The 17,590-nt window shown below is 30.7% G+C and overlaps 3 protein-coding genes across 4 annotated transcripts; 1 reads left to right on the forward strand and 2 right to left on the reverse strand.

Moving 5' to 3' along the window:
- Positions 1-4,432: 4,432 nt before the first annotated feature.
- LOC130974656 (probable boron transporter 2) lies at positions 4,433-8,327 on the forward strand. Its single transcript, XM_057899517.1, has 12 exons — positions 4,433-4,536; positions 4,665-4,747; positions 4,891-5,083; positions 5,377-5,515; positions 5,679-5,844; positions 5,982-6,148; positions 6,402-6,575; positions 6,719-6,814; positions 6,978-7,112; positions 7,196-7,515; positions 7,611-7,878; positions 8,037-8,327. Exons 1-12 carry the CDS (start codon positions 4,433-4,435, stop codon positions 8,325-8,327), a joined length of 2,136 nt encoding a protein of 711 aa, XP_057755500.1.
- Positions 8,328-8,882: 555 nt separating this feature from the next.
- Positions 8,883-11,019, reverse strand: LOC130976328 (uncharacterized). Of its 2 annotated transcripts, none has more exons than XM_057901171.1 (5): positions 10,754-11,019; positions 10,530-10,605; positions 10,371-10,415; positions 9,525-9,622; positions 8,883-9,320 (listed from the first exon to the last, which is right to left on the reverse strand). In XM_057901171.1, the coding sequence occupies exons 2-5, from the start codon at positions 10,581-10,583 to the stop codon at positions 9,284-9,286; spliced, it is 234 nt and encodes a 77-aa protein (XP_057757154.1). In that variant the 5' UTR covers positions 10,584-10,605; positions 10,754-11,019; the 3' UTR covers positions 8,883-9,283. The 2 variants fall into 2 exon arrangements, with proteins under 2 accessions (XP_057757154.1, XP_057757153.1); XM_057901170.1 differs by having other exon boundaries at positions 8,883-9,325; positions 10,754-11,013.
- A 2,300-nt stretch (positions 11,020-13,319) lies between these two features.
- On the reverse strand, positions 13,320-17,026 carry LOC130976715 (polygalacturonase At1g48100-like). Its single transcript, XM_057901638.1, has 7 exons — positions 16,616-17,026; positions 15,653-15,820; positions 15,478-15,522; positions 15,118-15,325; positions 14,913-14,994; positions 14,694-14,702; positions 13,320-14,010 (listed from the first exon to the last, which is right to left on the reverse strand). The coding sequence occupies exons 1-7, from the start codon at positions 16,991-16,993 to the stop codon at positions 13,509-13,511; spliced, it is 1,392 nt and encodes a 463-aa protein (XP_057757621.1). The 5' UTR covers positions 16,994-17,026; the 3' UTR covers positions 13,320-13,508.
- Positions 17,027-17,590: the final 564 nt, after the last annotated feature.

A 17,590-nucleotide genomic window follows, 5' to 3' on the forward strand; every position in this document is an offset into this window, starting at 1 on the left:
AAGCAGTCATATCGCAGAAAAAAGTAAGTATAATATTCAACTTTTTAACTTGAAATAAATATTCTAACAATCATCCCTTTTAAGTATATTAGCTTTATTCCAGAAACCTAATGTTCTTTCACTTTAAAGGGAATATCAACGTTTGTCTTGTGTTTATAATGTGTCACTATGAAGGTGAAAAAATATTGAAGATTTTGGTAAATGGCCTACATAAATTAAACATAATATATACATCACACCAAAGATATAACATAAGACGACGAAAAAAAAAAACACAATGTTTCTTTTCTCTTCAACCTATTGGTGTCTCCTTCACTTTATTATTACTAGCTTTTTTAATAAAATAATTGATTTGTTTGCCTCAAAACTTTGTGATTACTTTTTCAAATAGGGTTTTTTTAATATCTTTTTTTTTTCTGTTATTTTAAGAAGTTGTATATATAAAAAAAGCCAAATAACATTATATTGCAAAGTTTTAGCCAGATTTAGATAAAACGGTTGGAATTCTTAGGTTCTTTAATTCAAAGACCATCTATGATAAATCATTAAAAAAGATATATAAGAGTGAAAACATACCTAAATTTGTGAGTATGATTGAGAGAATTTGGCTCTTATAATTTTTTAATTTTTTTAATAAAAAATTAATAACTCTTTGATAGAATAAAGGTTGCAAAATGATTTTGATAAGGACCAAAATCTTGAAGTTCTATTTATACTAAATTATTAGTTTTCATTAAATTTTAAAGGTCCAAGTAAATTAGAATATTTGATTTTATTCTTATTTAAATTTAAATAAAAAATAATAATGACTTATTTAATTTAATAATATTTATGACAATAATTAAAATTATTGTTATATAAATCATATAATGTAAAATAATTAATTTGTGGCTATAACTAATATATGTATTATTCAAGTAAAAATAGAAAATTATATATGTTATAGTTATATATAATTATATTTTTTTAATTATAATATATTCAAAGCTTTAATGAAAATAACTAAATAAGTTTATATATTTAGAATATATTGAACATGTTTTTCAAGTTTAATCATCAATTCCTAATTGACAAAAAATCAGAATTATTTACATAAGTTTTTGGAAAACTATTTATTGGTTTTTTTTTTATTTTTATTTTTTGTCTAAAGTATCGATCCCTATGATAAAGTCTAACAATTTATTCTATATAATATGTATGATTGCATCTTTATTGGAAAACTCTCCTCCATTATGAAATATAATATTAGGTGTAGTTTTATTTACATGTATCTGTCTTTTTTTCATTTTTCTTTTTTCCCGTGACAGCTATTCACATTAAAAAAAAAAAGGAAAACTACGAGGAGCTAATTAATGTATGTTTTATACGATGTGTACAATGGGGTTAAATTAAAATTAGAATTACATTAGAGACAATTAATTAATTTTGAGTAGTTTCCAATTTAAAATTTGAATCAAATCATGATTCTCATTAGTTATGATAATTAATTAATTTTGAGTAATTAGTTATGACAATTAATTAATTTTGAATAGATTCTCCTTTAAAATTTGAATCAAATCATAATTTCCGTCAGAATCAAATTAGGATTATCTCTCTCTCAATACGGGGTAAACTCTTCTCTCACTCTCTTCTCGAAGCAAAAGCCGATACAGTGCTGCCATAGTTACCAGTCGCCGTCGGACATCGCGCCGACACTCTTCCAACTGGTGCTGTCGTCCGCACAGGCCACTGTACGTAGGAAGGACGCGCATATTGTGTGAGTCGAGCTCGCAGCGCAGCAACCCGGACGCCCAACGCTTCCATCGCAGCCGGTTTGTGTCTTCTTTCTGTCACCGAATGTTCACTTTCTCTGTAAACGTGGATGGTTATTCTTAGGTGCTTAGTTGTAGACGATGATTGCTGGTTGTGATTTATACACGTTCACATTGGATGTTGGTTTTTGTGTGATTTTGGATGTTCACTTTCTCAATTTTCGCGAATGTTTATTTTTCGAGTAATTCAACAAGAGCCAAGCAGTAGTGCTGGGATGATGCGAGCGCGGGGTTCGGGGTTGCAACCCACGTTGGCGACGCTGACAGTTGTAGGTCACAGATGTTCGGCCGCGTGAGGAGTGACGGAGGTTCTTCCGGCGAGGGCGTTGGCGCGAGGAGGCGAAGCGCGACAGTTCCGGTTGGCAGGAACGGAGGCTACACGTCGCGCAGAAATAGGGCGGTAAGACCCAAGTTGCTGCGCATACGGTGGGGCAGCGGGGAAAGGGAGTTTTTATGTGGAACAAACAATGAGATTTTTTGGAGAATCAGTAATAGTGGGCGATGAAGGGTTAATGTGAAAGAATTTGGAGTAAATTGGAGGTAGATATCACAAAAAGCAACTAGAAATTATGAATAATGATGTTTAATTTATATGATTAATACATATTGGGTCAAATAAATAACCTATTATATATATTGTATAAATACCTCATTATCTTTCTAGCGGACTCTAAAAAATATAAATAAAAGGAAACTAGAACATGATCATTCCAATTTCCAAGTCATTCCTTATTACCAAGTCAGCTTGTCACACTCTGTTAATAAATCCAACATACATTCCATTCCGTTACTCAGTAACATGGTGTGGTTTTTTAGACAAAAACTCACTGGTAGTTAGATATATTTTTATTTTTTTAGAGTGTTTGATAAATTTTTAATAATAAATAAAATATTAAAAAAATTTGAGAAGTTATAATTTGTATTTTTTAAAATATTTTTTTTAAAAAATATTTTTATATAAAAAAATAAACAAAACAAATTTTTATATTATTATACCCAAATATAATTAGATAAAAAAAATTTTTTGCATGAAATATCTCAAAATATAAAATTATTTTTATTTCTCTATAAAATTTTTTTAAAAAATAATTTAAAATTCTTTTTAAAAATTCACTCAAACAAATCTTTAATAAAAAAGTAAATAAATAATTAATTCCAATCTTTACCTTAATTATGTCAAATCCTCATTCCTTTTCTACTCTCAGTCATCGTTTATCCCTTCAAAATTTTCAGTTGCACCTTTGTCACATGTTCTTTTGATAATGTTAGTTTTAAATAAAAAATCTAATAAAAAAAGAGAGAAACTTAAGGAAAACATTAACGAAAATCATTGAAACGTAATTAATTTCTAATTGTAATTGTTTTTATTCCCTAACCTAATTCCTTTTTCCTTATATCTGTGAAAGAAAATATTGGTAATCAGTCCAAACACATAATTTAATTTAGTTATTGAAAGATAAATTAAAATTTTGATAACTTATTCACATTTAAATAAAAAGATTGGATTGGTGGTCTGGATGCTTAGCTCTTCCAATACAATATCATTCACCAAATCAACTATTTATATAAAATACACGTTTGAATATAAAATATATAAAAAATAAATTAAATAATATATATATTTAAAAATAAATGCAGGATTTGATAAATAACTTTTAATATATACATAGTATTATTATAGATATACTCTTTCTTATATATAAGGATTAAATTTTAAAATAATTTTCTTTATTCAAAAAATGAATAATTAAGAGTGACATTGTAATTTATTTTTTAGGATAAATTATAAAAATAGTACTTAAAGATAAAAAAAAACAACTCCAAAAAATTTCAACGATAAATAATTAGATATTAAGTTGTATTCTTAAAAAAGACTTTAAAAATCAGATTTTGATCCAATTTTTTTTTAAACATAGAAAAATAAAATAATTTTATTTTTAAAATTTGGTAATTTTATGTCAACTATTTTTTTAAAAAAAAAAATTTATTGTGAATGACTAAGTTTTTTTAAAATAAAAAAATCTCAAGATCAAATTTTACTCTAATTTTTTACGTGTACCTTCTAAATATTATTTAGATATTACTACAAAAATTTCGCTCAAATAAATAAGTCATCTATTAAATATAAATTTTTTTATATCACTTATAAAAAAATAAATATTTATTTATTAATTAGTTTTTTCATATTTTAAAATAATTTAAGAACTTATTTTCCGTTGGCATTTTTTAGAAGTTATTTTTATTAGCAAAATAAACTTTTGGTTATCATTGTCTTAGTTTACCCTAATTTTTTATTATTGACTGCCTGCCCTTGGTGAAAATGTTATTTACTCTTTCTTTTTCTGTTTTATTGTTTCTTCCTTTTTTTTTTCTTTTCCACAAAGTTGGTTCTTTTTGCAATGGTTAACTGCCTTTCTTTCCCTCCCTTTTGAAATTCTGTGTCTGGCATTACCCTCTATATATTTGAAGTTTCCCCCTCAAACTCTTTGTCTCTGTCTCAAAGTTTCTCTCTTTTTCTTCTTTTCTGTTGAAGTGTTTGGTGTTCTACTTGTCACTCATTGTTCAGTGTTAAACTGTTAAAGCATCAAAGGAAATTTAGCTTCTTTGGTTATTATTAAGCCATGGAAGAGACATTTGTTCCATTTCGTGGAATAAAGAATGATCTTCAAGGAAGATTCATGTGTTACAAGCAAGATTGGATTGGTGGTCTCAATGCTGGTTTCAGGTGCTTCTTTCTTATAATATAAAGATTCTCGCTTTTATTTTATTTTATTGATTTATTATACTTTGATATTTTTTCTGGGACCATTTTTTTTATATGTTAACTTGGTAATTGAATTATTGTTTTCTTAGGATATTAGCCCCCACTACATACATATTTTTTGCTTCAGCAATTCCCGTTATTTCATTCGGAGAACAATTGGAAAGAGATACAGGTACATGAAAGTCCTAGTTTGTTGGATTTGATCCAAGTGTGGAGTCTTGTTTAATGATAGCTTAATGGATTAATTAAGAAAGATTAATGCAGTAAGCTGTAAGCCTCAAGTGTGATCATGTGCATTGTTTCAACAATTTCCAGATGGAGTGCTTACTGCAGTTCAAACGTTAGCATCTACTGCATTGTGTGGACTCATACATTCTGTTCTAGGAGGCCAGCCTCTGTTGATTCTCGGCGTCGCGGAACCAACTGTGATTATGTATACATTCATGTTCAATTTCGCTAAAAGTAGACCGGATTTGGGTCCTTCGCTCTTTCTGGCATGGAGTGCATGGTATAGACTTCTTATCAAAAGTGACTTAGGCTGGTGTGTTTGTGTAACTCATTTTGTCATAAAATCACCTTTTTTTAGCTAAAAGAAGTTTTTTTTCACATGTTTGGATGGTTTTCTTTCTTCAAAAAGTATTGAGTTAGGTAAAGAAAAAATAAGTTTTTGGCTTTTTCAATCATGTAGAATATTTGAGCTGTAAGTTTTCAGGTTCTCCTTAATCATTTATGCTCTTTGTTTTAACTTTTCCCGCAAACACTTTTAAGCTTATTTGCCTTGTGAATTCATTGTATGTGCAGGGTATGCTTGTGGACAGCAGTTTTCTTGTTCTTGTTGGCTATCTTGGGAGCTTGCTCCATCATCAACAGGTTTACGCGCATAGCCGGGGAACTGTTCGGCCTTCTTATCGCAATGCTCTTCATGCAAGAGGCTATTAGGGTAAGAGGCATAACTTTTCTGCTTTCTCAGTATCTCAAATAAAACTTTTGAGGTCTAATGATTATGTGGTTGTTTAGTATAGTAATGGAAAATAACATGCTATGTGATACATATGTATTTGGATGGCAATTGATTCAAGATGCTGTCTAATTTGGCTTAATAGGGACTCATAAATGAGTTTAATGTACCTGAAAGAGCAAATCCAGCATCAGCTGAGTTTCAACCCTCATGGAGATTTGGAAATGGCATGTTTGCTTTGGTTCTGTCCTTTGGTCTACTGCTTACAGCATTGAGAAGCCGAAAAGCAAGGTCTTGGCGGTATGGTTCAGGTATTATTTTCTTTTCTATATAGTCAATTTGTGGATTGTTGACAGAAAGTTGCAAGAAATATTAAGCACTTCCATTAGGATATTCTTTAATCATGTTTCAATAGTTCTTATAAGATTTATTTTCCCTCTAATTGCAGGATGGTTAAGGAGCTTTATTGCAGATTATGGTGTCCCATTGATGGTTCTATTATGGACTGCTGTTTCTTATATACCAGCTAGTAGTGTTCCAAAAGGAATACCTAGGCGCCTCTCAAGTCCGAATCCATGGTCCCCGGGTGCATATGAGAACTGGACTGTCATAAAGGCATGATTACTTGAAAATTCCAGTTTTTTTGTTGCTACAATATGTGATTCAATCAGCCACTAATGCATTTATCAAGTTATGCGAGATGCTTGTGCATCAGACTGCCCCTTTTAGAGTTTTACATCGTTTGGTGTCGAAATTAACTGCTTTTGTCTAATTAGATGTTAGCTTAAAAGAGTTCCTACACTAACTCAGTTCATAGAAATTTACCTAACATGTCTATGTAAATTTGCTGACAAAAAGTCACCTACAGGATATGCTGGATGTGCCAATTATGTATATCATTGGAGCATTTATTCCTGCAACAATGATTGCTGTGCTTTATTATTTTGATCATAGTGTGGCATCTCAGCTTGCTCAGCAGAAAGAATTCAATCTAAGAAAGCCACCTTCTTTCCATTATGATTTACTTCTTTTGGGATTCATGGTACATTATCCTTCTTGCTCTTTTCATCTCTTACATGTATTTAAATTCCTTCAGTTCTTTGCTATTTATGCCTAAAGCTCTTCGCTTTCGCCTTGCAGTCAAATTCATTTAGATTCCATTTGAAGTTCTTTAATGTATGACAGGTTATATTATGTGGTCTAATTGGAATTCCCCCATCAAATGGTGTGATTCCACAATCTCCAATGCATACCAAAAGCTTAGCTACACTAAAGCACCAGGTAGATATGCAGCTTTCCAGTTTTCTTGTTTTGTAGAGCTTCAGCTTCACCATGATTAGGAGTAAAATGATAAAGCAAAATCAGAAGCAGAATATAATGTTTTCTTGATCTCCTTTCGTCATGTTTGTTACTTTGTCATGATAATCATTTTGGTGATTGTCAGATACTTAGAAACCAGCTTGTCGCCACGGCTCGAAGTTGTATAACAAAGAAGTCAAGCATGGGACAACTATATGAAAGCATAAAAGAAGCTTACCAGCAGATGCAAACTCCTCTAGTTCACCAGGAGTCTTCTCGAGTATGCAGAATCGTTGTCTTTTGTTAGTTACCCTTACTGTCTCACCAATGGCAAGAATAATCTTCATTTTATTGTTTTGGCAGGGGTTAAAAGAGTTGAAAGAGTCGACGATTCGATTGACATCAAGCATGGAGAGTATGAATGCTGCAATTGATGAGTCAGTATTTGATGTCGAAAAGGAAATCGATGACATATTACCTATCGAAGTCAAAGAACAGCGAGTGAGCAACTTACTCCAATCTTTGATGGTAGGAGGATGCATGGCAGCAATGCCATTCCTGAAAACGATTCCAACTTCTGTACTCTGTGGTTATTTTGCATTCATGGCCATCGAAAATTTACCCGGGAACCAGTTCTGGGAACGCATTTTGCTAATTTTCACTGCTCCGAGCAAAAGATACAAGTATTGGCCTAAACACCATTTCAACTCCCCAGAAAATTCATCGAGTTTCATTCTCTAACTTGCTTTTTTGCTCATTTCGTTTTTTTTTTTAATAGAGTTTTGGAGGAGAGCCACACAACTTACATTGAAACAGTACCATTTACAAGAATTGCAGCATTTACGATCTTCCAAACTGTGTACTTGATTGTTTCTTTTGGTATCACATGGATTCCAATTGCTGGGGTTCTGTTCCCTCTCATGATCATGCTTCTTGTTCCTGTAAGACAATACATTCTGCCCAAGTTTTTCAAAACCGCGCATCTCCAAGATTTAGATGCTGCAGAATATGAAGAAGTACCCGCCACACCGTTCAACCAAGCCACGGTAAGATTTACCTGTATCATCATACTGCATTGAACTTAAATGATTCTTGCATCGAAATGGCGAAAATTGCATACCAATATGTGCGAAAAGCTTTCTTGTTGCTTTTGGCCAATCCGTGACATAACCTCATGTATTCAATGCTTGCTCGGATTCTCCAGGAGGGAGACTTGGGCAAGACAGCTTCCTTCCCAGATGATGGAGAGATTCTAGATGGTCTAATTACTCGAAGCCGGGGTGAGATAAGGTGCGTTTGCAGCCCAAAGACAAGGAGCTCCACCCCACCAACAGGAGAGTTGGCAAATTTTCAGAGAAGTTCGAGCTTGCCAGATAGAGTATACAGCCCTCGGATAAGAGAATTAAGAGGATATCATAGCCCTCAAGGTGTTGATGGAAAAGGACCATTTAGTCCTGCTGAAGCAAGGGAATCCAATCTGAGTAACGGTGGTTGAATGCTATAGGTCTAGCTACATAACACATTCAATTGCGAGGATTGCTTGGAAAGGTGGCAAGATCCTTGTTCCCTGTAAACATCTCATTCTTGGCAAAGCCAATTGTTGTTTCAGATTATTTAGTTGGGATATTGTAAAAATAATTTTTTCTTGTCTCCTTTTTTATGTTTTTTTTTTCAATTGTAAGACAAGAATGGTTAGTGTCTTTTTTTGTTAGTAAACATGGTAACTCAGGCATGGGCTGACTCCTGAGACAACCTTCTTTATTTCACAAACCAATTCCACTCAAGTCCCAATAGGCCAATATCCCGCATGCAAGGCCTTGGTTTAGTCATGTATGTCTTGTAATAACTAATAAGTGCACCTGGGTTTAAGATTTCGCTAGGCTAAGTAGTGGATGGAATCCTTAAGTATTGTATGTATAAGTGTGATGTGAGTGAATTTGTAATGCATCTGATTGTCCAAATTCATTTGACCCAAAAAAAAAATCCCAATACCCCATGCTTGGTTTCACATGAAAAAAAAAGTACAAATGCAACAAAACATTCTAAAATCTAAACCATAAAGACCAGTTTCAATTAACCCCTAAACTATCAGAAATCCAGAAGTAACAATGTCATACATTGGAACATAATGCAACGATATCTTGAAGGAGACTTCACCTTGGAATCTTTTAATGTATCATAGACAAGGTCATTTGACAGAACGTAAAATGTAATTTTAAGAAACTTTAGAACTCTTGACATGAATAGCACTAATTGAAGAGAAAAAGCCACCATGCTATTTTCTACAATTTTATTTTTTTTTCATGAGTATAACAATCTCTCCAGCCCTTTGGAAGGTTCGGCCAATGGAAGATCTGCCAAACCTTGCATTGGTGAAGGGGTTGAATCATTAAGAACAGAGCCAACTAAACTGCTTTAGGACTCTTGCTAAATTTACGACCAGACAATTGCTCAGACTCGTATAGTATGTGGTTGATAAGTCCCCTTGCTGCACTGCAAACCAAGGGAAATAATATATTATTTTGCGCCCAGAATCACTGGTGGTATGCATATCAGCAATAACTCCCACATTCATGTTCATGTTGATATCAGCCGTGTATTATCTGCTGGAATTAAAGAAGAAAAAAGCGAGGAATCTAGAATATTTGCTCAACAGTCAACATGGATACACTATATTAAAGCACATCCTTACTTATCCTTTAACTGCTGAATCTTTTCAGGATCTGTCTCGTGCATGTTTTGTTTAAACTGTTGTCTCACCATATCAACAAGAAGCTGTGTGTTATGTTGCTGCAATTGCATGCAAATACACAATGTAATCAGTTTCATACATCTTATCTTTCTAACATGCATATTAAATATCTAGCACAAATCTGGAGGGAGTACACTACTAGCCGTGAAAGGACGTTAACAAGTATAAACAAGAATACCATGATCATAGGTAATGTGAACGAAAAATAGAAAAACGGATGAAACATACATGTGTGATGCTCATTAAGCTTTCATCAGAATTAAAATTGTGCACCTTTAAAAGTACAATCGCACTTCAAACTCAAAGAAGCCAAATTTCTTCAGACATACTCCTATTATCCTATTTACTTAACGCATTAAGTATTAACAAGACGGATCAGTTATATGAATGTATTTAAGTATAATACTCAACCAACTAATATGCAATCCACCGTTGATGTTTATGATTTTCTTTTCCTCAACTACTCTCATCATGGGCTAAATACTGTGTGATGTGAGTTCCCTTAATGAAAAGGGTAAAGCATCTCATATGTTTAGAAGCCACGTAATATCTAGTACTATACTACTTTCTTCTTCTTTGAATAACCACGAAGATTATATACTGAATCAACAGGCAGTCATCCTACATGTTGAATCTTTACATACAATAGTAGTGAGCATCAAATAGAATGTCTTTTGAAAACATAGATCGCAAACTTGAGACAGTAATGTTAATCTTCCTCTTCAATAAAATTCACCATGGCTACACAAGAAACCCATCATTTCTAAAAGCTAGAAGATCACGTACCCGATGGCCAATATACTTAGCTCTTCGTAGGCATTCACGGTAAAGCTGAACAAACAAACAAAAAAGATATTTTTATCAGCAAAGAAAAAGGTCCCAAATTTCAAACACAAGCACATAGATTCCACTAAAAAGGAAGCATCAGAAAGTATTGTCTGTGACCCTAATGGCATTGTTGGCCAGCTCAGGAGGCAGTGCTGTTTGAAGAGACGGCATTTTCAGCGAAAACTACCCAACCCTGCGAAACGAAATCAAACAAGTTAAGTCCTTCAACGTCACAGAGACAATTCATCGAACAGTTTCAAGGCAGAGAGCAAGCTTGATCTAATTAAGAAATTGAACAAGACCCAATGTGAGAACAAGGGATTGGGATCATTGGTACTTGCCTGATTCTCAATCTGATATCGATGGATGAAAAATTCGGAATCAAAATCAACTTGTGGCGGACGCAGGAGTAGGAGGGGGTTTGCGAGGTAGTTACGAGCAGTTGATGGGCAGTCTAGGGCGGAGCGGATGGAGGTGGAGATGAGATTGGCGACGGCGCTGTCGTCAAAGGAATAAAGATTTGGAATGTTAAGGTGAAAGAAGGATACTGTCTACGAAGCAGGACACTCTTTAGAGGCAAAACACAAATAAAGCATAGCTACTAGCTACTGCAATATTACGTGATTTATCTAAATTAAAAAAATATTACGCTAATCTCAAATTATATTTCTATATAAATCAAATTGGTGAGATTTAAATTACATAGGAATTTCTATGTTTTACTCAAATAAAAAATGTTACATTGATCCATAAATCATATTTCTATATAAATCAAATTGGTTAAACGTATAAATCGAATTGAAGGAAGCAGTAAATCGAATGTGACTTATTTGAATTACATAGCTCAGCAATAATTCATTAAAAGTTTGTGTCCTTAGTAAATAGAATGAAAACATTTATAAACAAAAATGGCTGGATAAATCGAAACAGACAAGATCGAATTAGTGCGTTGAGCTATATATATATAAATCGACCAAGATATATAAAATTATAAATGGATGTAAGTTAATTTAATTTATTATGGTCCAAACGTATATAAAGAATATATTTAATAATATCCATAATAAATACAATAAAGAGTATATTCAATAATAAATTAAAAAAATAATTATAAATATTTTTTATAAATTATTAAAAAATTTTATTATAAATTATAAATAATTATAAAATTTAAGATTTAGAATTTATTTTTTAATATTTAAAATTAGTAAAATATTTGTCAAAAATATTATATTTTATTGATCAATTAGTATTATTAAATTTATTGACCACGATAATATCTAAATTATTTATTGGTTTCATATAAAAATAGTTTTATTCTATTTTAATTTTGGTAAAATATTAATTAATTTTAAATTTAGTTATTATGAATTCTAACTTTTAAAAATACATTATTCTTAAGATTGTTATTAATAAAAATTTTAAATTTTTTATTTTAATAAATGCTCAATAAATTATTAAAAATTTAACTTTATAATATAAAGTTAAATTTTTAATAATTTATTGAGCATTTATTAAAATAAAAAATTTAAAATTTTTATTAATAACAATCTTAACTTGTATTCTTAGAAATTAAAATTTATAATAACTAAATTCAAAATTAATTAATGTTTTACTAAAATTAAATATTAAATAGAATAAAAATATTTTTATATTAAACCAATCAATGATTTGGATATTATTGTTAGGGATGGGTATGGTTTAGATTTTCAAAAATTCAAATTGCATTCACTTTAGAATCAATTTTGTGGTTTAAAACTAAATTAGAAAGGAAAATTGATTTTAAACTGGTTTAAAAAAATAAAAAACCGATTTTAATATTTAAATCCAGTTTTGAATTCAATTTTTTGTAAGTCCAGTTCTAAAATCAGATTTTTTAACGAAAAAATTAATTTTAAAACCAATTTTTAGAAATTCAATTTACTAACCAAATTTTTTAACCTCAAAACCAGATTTTTTAAACTAAAAATTCAATTTTAAAATCAATTTTTAGAAATTTAATTTTCAAACCAAATATTTTAACCAAAAATCCAATTTCAAAATGAAAAATGCTACTTATACAACATAAATTAACCTTTATTCATTTTTTCAATATAATATTTTATTATTTTAATTTTTTAATTAATTATATTTTCTATTTTTAAGAACCACTCTTATTTTAAACTTTATCAACTAAAGAATCTCTAACTTCTTATCATTATAATAAAGAATTTTCTTTATTTTCTCCCTCTCTCGTAACATCATCATCACTAATCTCTCGTTCACACTCTCTCTTTTTCTAGTAAAGATTATAGTGGTTGTTTACTTATTGTAAGTCATTACATAAAAGAAATTATGGATTCAATTCTCATTTCTTTCACTATATATCTAATTTTTAAAAAATATGTGTTATACATGAGGTGCGAATAAATCCAAACCTACTCTACTCGCAAGAATACCCGAACCATACGGACCGTACTTTATTCTTCTATCCAGAGTGGGTGGTTCCTACGTGTCATAAGATTGATATTTAAAAAAATATATATATATATATATATATATATATATGCATATTTTTATTAAAAAAAATCTAAAAAAGATAAAACGTAAGGCATGAATTTAAATATGAAAAATCTTTTGGGTCAGTAATTTTTAATTTTTTTTGTTATTATTTAGTCAGTATAAATATTAAATTATTTTTAATAAATAAATTTTATTAGTTTATATATATAAATTCTAAAAAATATTGATACAAATTGTATTGATTTATGTGTATAAAATTGTATTGATTTATGTGTATAAAATTTTAGTAAATATAAGAGCAAATTTTTTGTTTTTTGTATATAAAATATCTATAAATATAAATAGTTAAATACAATTTATTGCTGATCCAATACTGAAAAAAAAAATTTACCCACCATATAACATTGCTCTTTAAATATTATTTATATTAATGTCCAATCAATCAAAGCAATTACACCAATGTAGATCCTTAAATTCTATATAATCTCATCACACACTATGGGAGTAATAACACCCAAATAGGGATGACGAATCTCAAAAATGCAAGATGATAATATATAAAAATAAGCATTGAAATTACAACAATAATGGTAATTAATTACATTCATATTGTGAGAGCTCAATGAGTGTGTCAGGTTGACCTTGTCTCAAGCAATCAAGGGGAGGAATAGTCATGGTTTCTTGAACCCCATAAGCATTCCAACAAAAAGGGTCATCAAGCAAGTGACCCTCATGAGGCATGAGTTCAACATCGGACATTGTTATGTTTGTGCAAGCAACTGTGTCACTGCATGCAAAGTGTATTGGAGGGGTTCTAACATCATAGGTTCCTTTTATGTTCCTGTATGACACGTCATTCACATGAACACCTGAGGTTTGGTTTAGACATCCTTGCCCCTTTGACAAGCAGTAGTATTGATCTATGATTATGCAGTTTCTCACATTCTCCATTTCTATCTTCTCAAATCTAAGTCCTGTCACTGATCCTGTTCCTCCTTGCCATGTCTTGATCCTGATCCCATTGTCTGATTCCCTTATCTTTGTGTTCATCACTGTTATGTTTGACACACATGCTTGCGAGTTGTGCACACCTAGGCTTCTTTTATATTTATCCCTTAAAAAATATCGACAAAAAAAAATATTATAGAAGAGGTGACCTTTTTAACTTTATCAATATTTTAAATAATTTTTCAAAAAGTTTCATTAATTTTAAAAATTGTATGTTGTAATTAATATTTTATAAATTAAAAATTAAACAAAAAATCTCTTATAGACCTATTGAAGTTGACCCTAAAATATGTTAAAGATTAAATTGCTGGATTGAAAATTCTTTAGGCACCGATTTAGAATATTACTGATAGGGCTATTGTCCCACACCTTTGAGTCTCTGAGATACAATACATAATCGAATTAATTGCCTATATAAATTGGGGTTAGAGAAAGGTGAAGAATAGAAAGTGTTATTCATATTAATGATTGGTAGCTTGCACAGTTCCTCCAACTGCTAAAGTAATATAGTTATACGAATCACAAAGAAGAAAATCAAAACTTGTGACCTAACTTAGCTTTTTCTGGAGAAATATTGAAGATCATTTAGATGGTTGGATGTTGGAACATTTCAATTTCAAACCTAACTTACAAACTTATATTTTTGTTGGATATGAGTTGGAGTATAGAGACACCTATCTCCCGTAAAGTAATATATACACTCTAATTGTTTTTTTTTTTTTTTTTTTTGGTCAAGTGGATTGGACAACCCCTAATCTTAGGTATCACAACTCACCCACACTACACACTCACCCACACACATTTTAAGGGTTCATAATCAATACTTGGTACACTCACCAAGATTTGAACCCGGGTGCAGCATATTAAGAGGCGCATGGTGTTACCAGTTGAGCTGTTAATTAATAACAAACATCACAAAGTTCTTGTATATTATGTCAATTTAACTTACTATTACTTTTAGGAAAACTTTGCACTATATATATATAATACCTTATGCCATGGCTAGGACCACAAGTTACACCGTCTATTTCCACATTTGAGCAACCGGGTCCAATTGAAATGCAATCATCACCTTTAAAAAACACAAATAAATTAAGTTAATTAAAACTACTAAGGTGACATTCATAAATAATAATAAGATTAAAACATTGAAATCAAACTCGTGTCCATAAATAAATAGAAAAAAGTTTATTACCATTGCTTATGATGGTGTTATATATGCCAACATCCCTTGTGTTTCCCAAGTGGATCCCATCAGTGTTTGGGCTAAGTTTAGGTGAGTAAAGGGACACTTCATTGATGAGCACTCCTTCACATCCATCAAATTTCACATGGAACTGAGGACTGTTCTGAATTTTCAGCCCAGCCACCACCAAATTTGAGCTCATGAAGAACCTTATCATCTATAAACCAACAAGATAAAAAAAAAAAACTTAAAGAAAGAAATTTTACGGGATTAAAACTGAAATTGATAAATTTACCAAATTAAAAACTTGTATAATTATAAGACAATAAAGAATAATCTAAATGGATAATGGTTTGGTTGAATACTTACTGCTGGGCTATCACATGGTCCTGACACAGGCTCTCCTTTTGGACTCTGAAAATGCCAATTTTATGTATTTATTTTTTCAAGTTTCAAGATTAAATATTGATTCAGAAAAAACCAACAGTGGTAACGAAAAGTTGGTAAGAGTGTGAAATATTATAATATTATTATTGTTAATTACCCTGTGAGGTTTGCAAGGTAGATCCCACCATTGTTCACCATTGCCTTGTATGATCCCTGTCCCGTTAAGAATCATTTGATCAAGTTTGTAGAACACAAGCCATTGATTGCGCTTATCTTCTTCAGGCCAGTTTTCTGGTCCATCTGGTGCCATTAGAGTTCCATCCACCTACACACACATTTCACATTCTTAATTAATCACCTCTCTCCAATAATAATCATGCACCATTACCATATTGGAAAGGCCATTCTACATTTTTTTGTAATGTTATTATATATAAATATAAAAAGGCATAATTAACACTCTTTTGATTTTGGAAAGTGAATAATATAAGATACTGTAAACAAGACACAAATAATAGAAACACAAAAATTAGTATTTTTATATTTTGTTTAGTAGTGAATTAAATATAAGATAGAACAAATAATAAAAAATCTAATTTATTTTTTTTTTCACACAAAATTTAGAATAAAAAATATAATTATAAAATTTTGATAATAATAAAAAAAATAAAAAAATAAGTTATATCTCTATTTAGTTTCTATGTCTTTTTTATAAAAAAAAAACATAATATTTTTATTTATATCTCAAATATTAAATATAATTTTAATAAGTTATATCTCTATTTAGTTTCTATGTCTTTTTTATAAAAAAAAACATAATATTTTTATTTATATCTCAAATATTAAATATAATTTTATATTTTTATCTTCATGTCTTAGTATCCTATTCTTATAAACAAATATACGGAGACAAATTTTTTTGTTTTGGGTCTCATTTCTGTGGTACCTTAAAAATGAACTGTTAAGGAAAAAAGAATTATTTTTTTAAAATACAACAATAGAAAACGTTTGGCACCAAATAATACCTAAGACTCTAACAAGCACTTATGAAATTTGTTAGTAAGCTACATTTTCTTGAACTTAAGAGATTTAAAAGGAGCTAGCATATTGAAATTCTTACTTGAAACACTAGTCCTGGTTTGCATGGACCTGAAAAGATGGTTGAGGTGATCATGAAAATGTAGTCTTGTGGAGCCAGAACAACCCCTGATTCCACTTCACATGCTGCTTTCCATGCTTCCCTGAATGCATCTGTATCATCAGAGCAACCATCTCCGGCTGCACCGAACGATCTTACGTCGAAAACGTTGCAATCGGACGGCGAATTCCCGGGATCAGAGGGCACTGTAGGAGGAGCATTATAAGGTGGTGAAGGATGTTGATTTTTCTTACCCTTCTTGTGAGAATGATGTCTTCCTTCCACATTTTCCAAATTATGGACCAAAACAAGAAGAATCATAGTAATCCATAAAATGAAAACCCCATGAATCACACTCATAATTCCAACACTTTTATGTGACCAATGTTGAAAACAAACAAAAATTAAAAGATAAAAAAATGTTCTAACTTGAGACTCATAGCAAATTGGCCTAGTAAGGTTATTGTTTTATATTTATACTCAAAACATAGATGATGTCTCTTGAAGAAATTCTATGTTGACACGTGTCAATTTCTGGTTGATTGAGAGAGTAAATGTGTCGAGGAAAACAGTTGGAAGTTTTTGGAGGCCATTTTTGGTGGTCAATGTTCTGTTTGTTTGTTTGTTTGTTTTGTTAATTAACCCTTCCTTGCATTGGTTTCTTGGTGTTTCTTCAAATTGAATCTTTATTATATTATCATCTTTTAATAATCTTAATTTTATTTTATTTTATTTTTCATTGTTGCTTCTCAATTCAATGCTGTGTGTAATGTGGTCCATCGTCATATTCATATATATGATATGCTTTTTCCTTCTTTCTCTTCTTGACTCTTCCATACATCAATTACCATTTTACCATTTGTTTTTAAACAATTTGAGGTTCAGATTTTCTAGAAAATTGTGCTGGCACCAATTCTGCCATTTAAACATTTTTTTTTCCTAAGTAAACTATACTTT

This window comes from Arachis stenosperma, chromosome 4 (assembly GCF_014773155.1).
Source record: "Arachis stenosperma cultivar V10309 chromosome 4, arast.V10309.gnm1.PFL2, whole genome shotgun sequence".
NCBI classification, from domain to species: Eukaryota; Viridiplantae; Streptophyta; class Magnoliopsida; order Fabales; family Fabaceae; genus Arachis; species Arachis stenosperma.

What these genes read in the sequence shown, in the direction of transcription:
- LOC130974656 (XM_057899517.1), top strand. Translation starts at nt 4,433, where the DNA reads ATGGAAGAGACATTTGTTCCATTTCGTGGAATAAAGAATGATCTTCAA. An exon ending in GGTCTCAATGCTGGTTTCAG is followed by an intron (nt 4,537 to 4,664) that starts GTGCTTCTTTCT and finishes TTGTTTTCTTAG; the next exon opens with GATATTAGCCCCCACTACAT. An exon ending in TACTTCTTTTGGGATTCATG is followed by an intron (nt 6,576 to 6,718) that starts GTACATTATCCT and finishes AATGTATGACAG; the next exon opens with GTTATATTATGTGGTCTAAT.
- LOC130976715 (XM_057901638.1), bottom strand. Translation starts at nt 16,993, where the DNA reads ATGAGTGTGATTCATGGGGTTTTCATTTTATGGATTACTATGATTCTT. An exon ending in TACCTTGCAAACCTCACAGG is followed by an intron (nt 15,523 to 15,652) that starts GTAATTAACAAT and finishes TGGCATTTTCAG; the next exon opens with AGTCCAAAAGGAGAGCCTGT. An exon ending in TAACACCATCATAAGCAATG is followed by an intron (nt 14,995 to 15,117) that starts GTAATAAACTTT and finishes TGTTTTTTAAAG; the next exon opens with GTGATGATTGCATTTCAATT.
- LOC130976328 (XM_057901170.1), bottom strand. Translation starts at nt 10,583, where the DNA reads ATGCCGTCTCTTCAAACAGCACTGCCTCCTGAGCTGGCCAACAATGCC. An exon ending in TGGCCAACAATGCCATTAGG is followed by an intron (nt 10,416 to 10,529) that starts GTCACAGACAAT and finishes TTGTTTGTTCAG; the next exon opens with CTTTACCGTGAATGCCTACG. An exon ending in ATTCAGCAGTTAAAGGATAA is followed by an intron (nt 9,326 to 9,524) that starts GTAAGGATGTGC and finishes CTTGGTTTGCAG; the next exon opens with TGCAGCAAGGGGACTTATCA.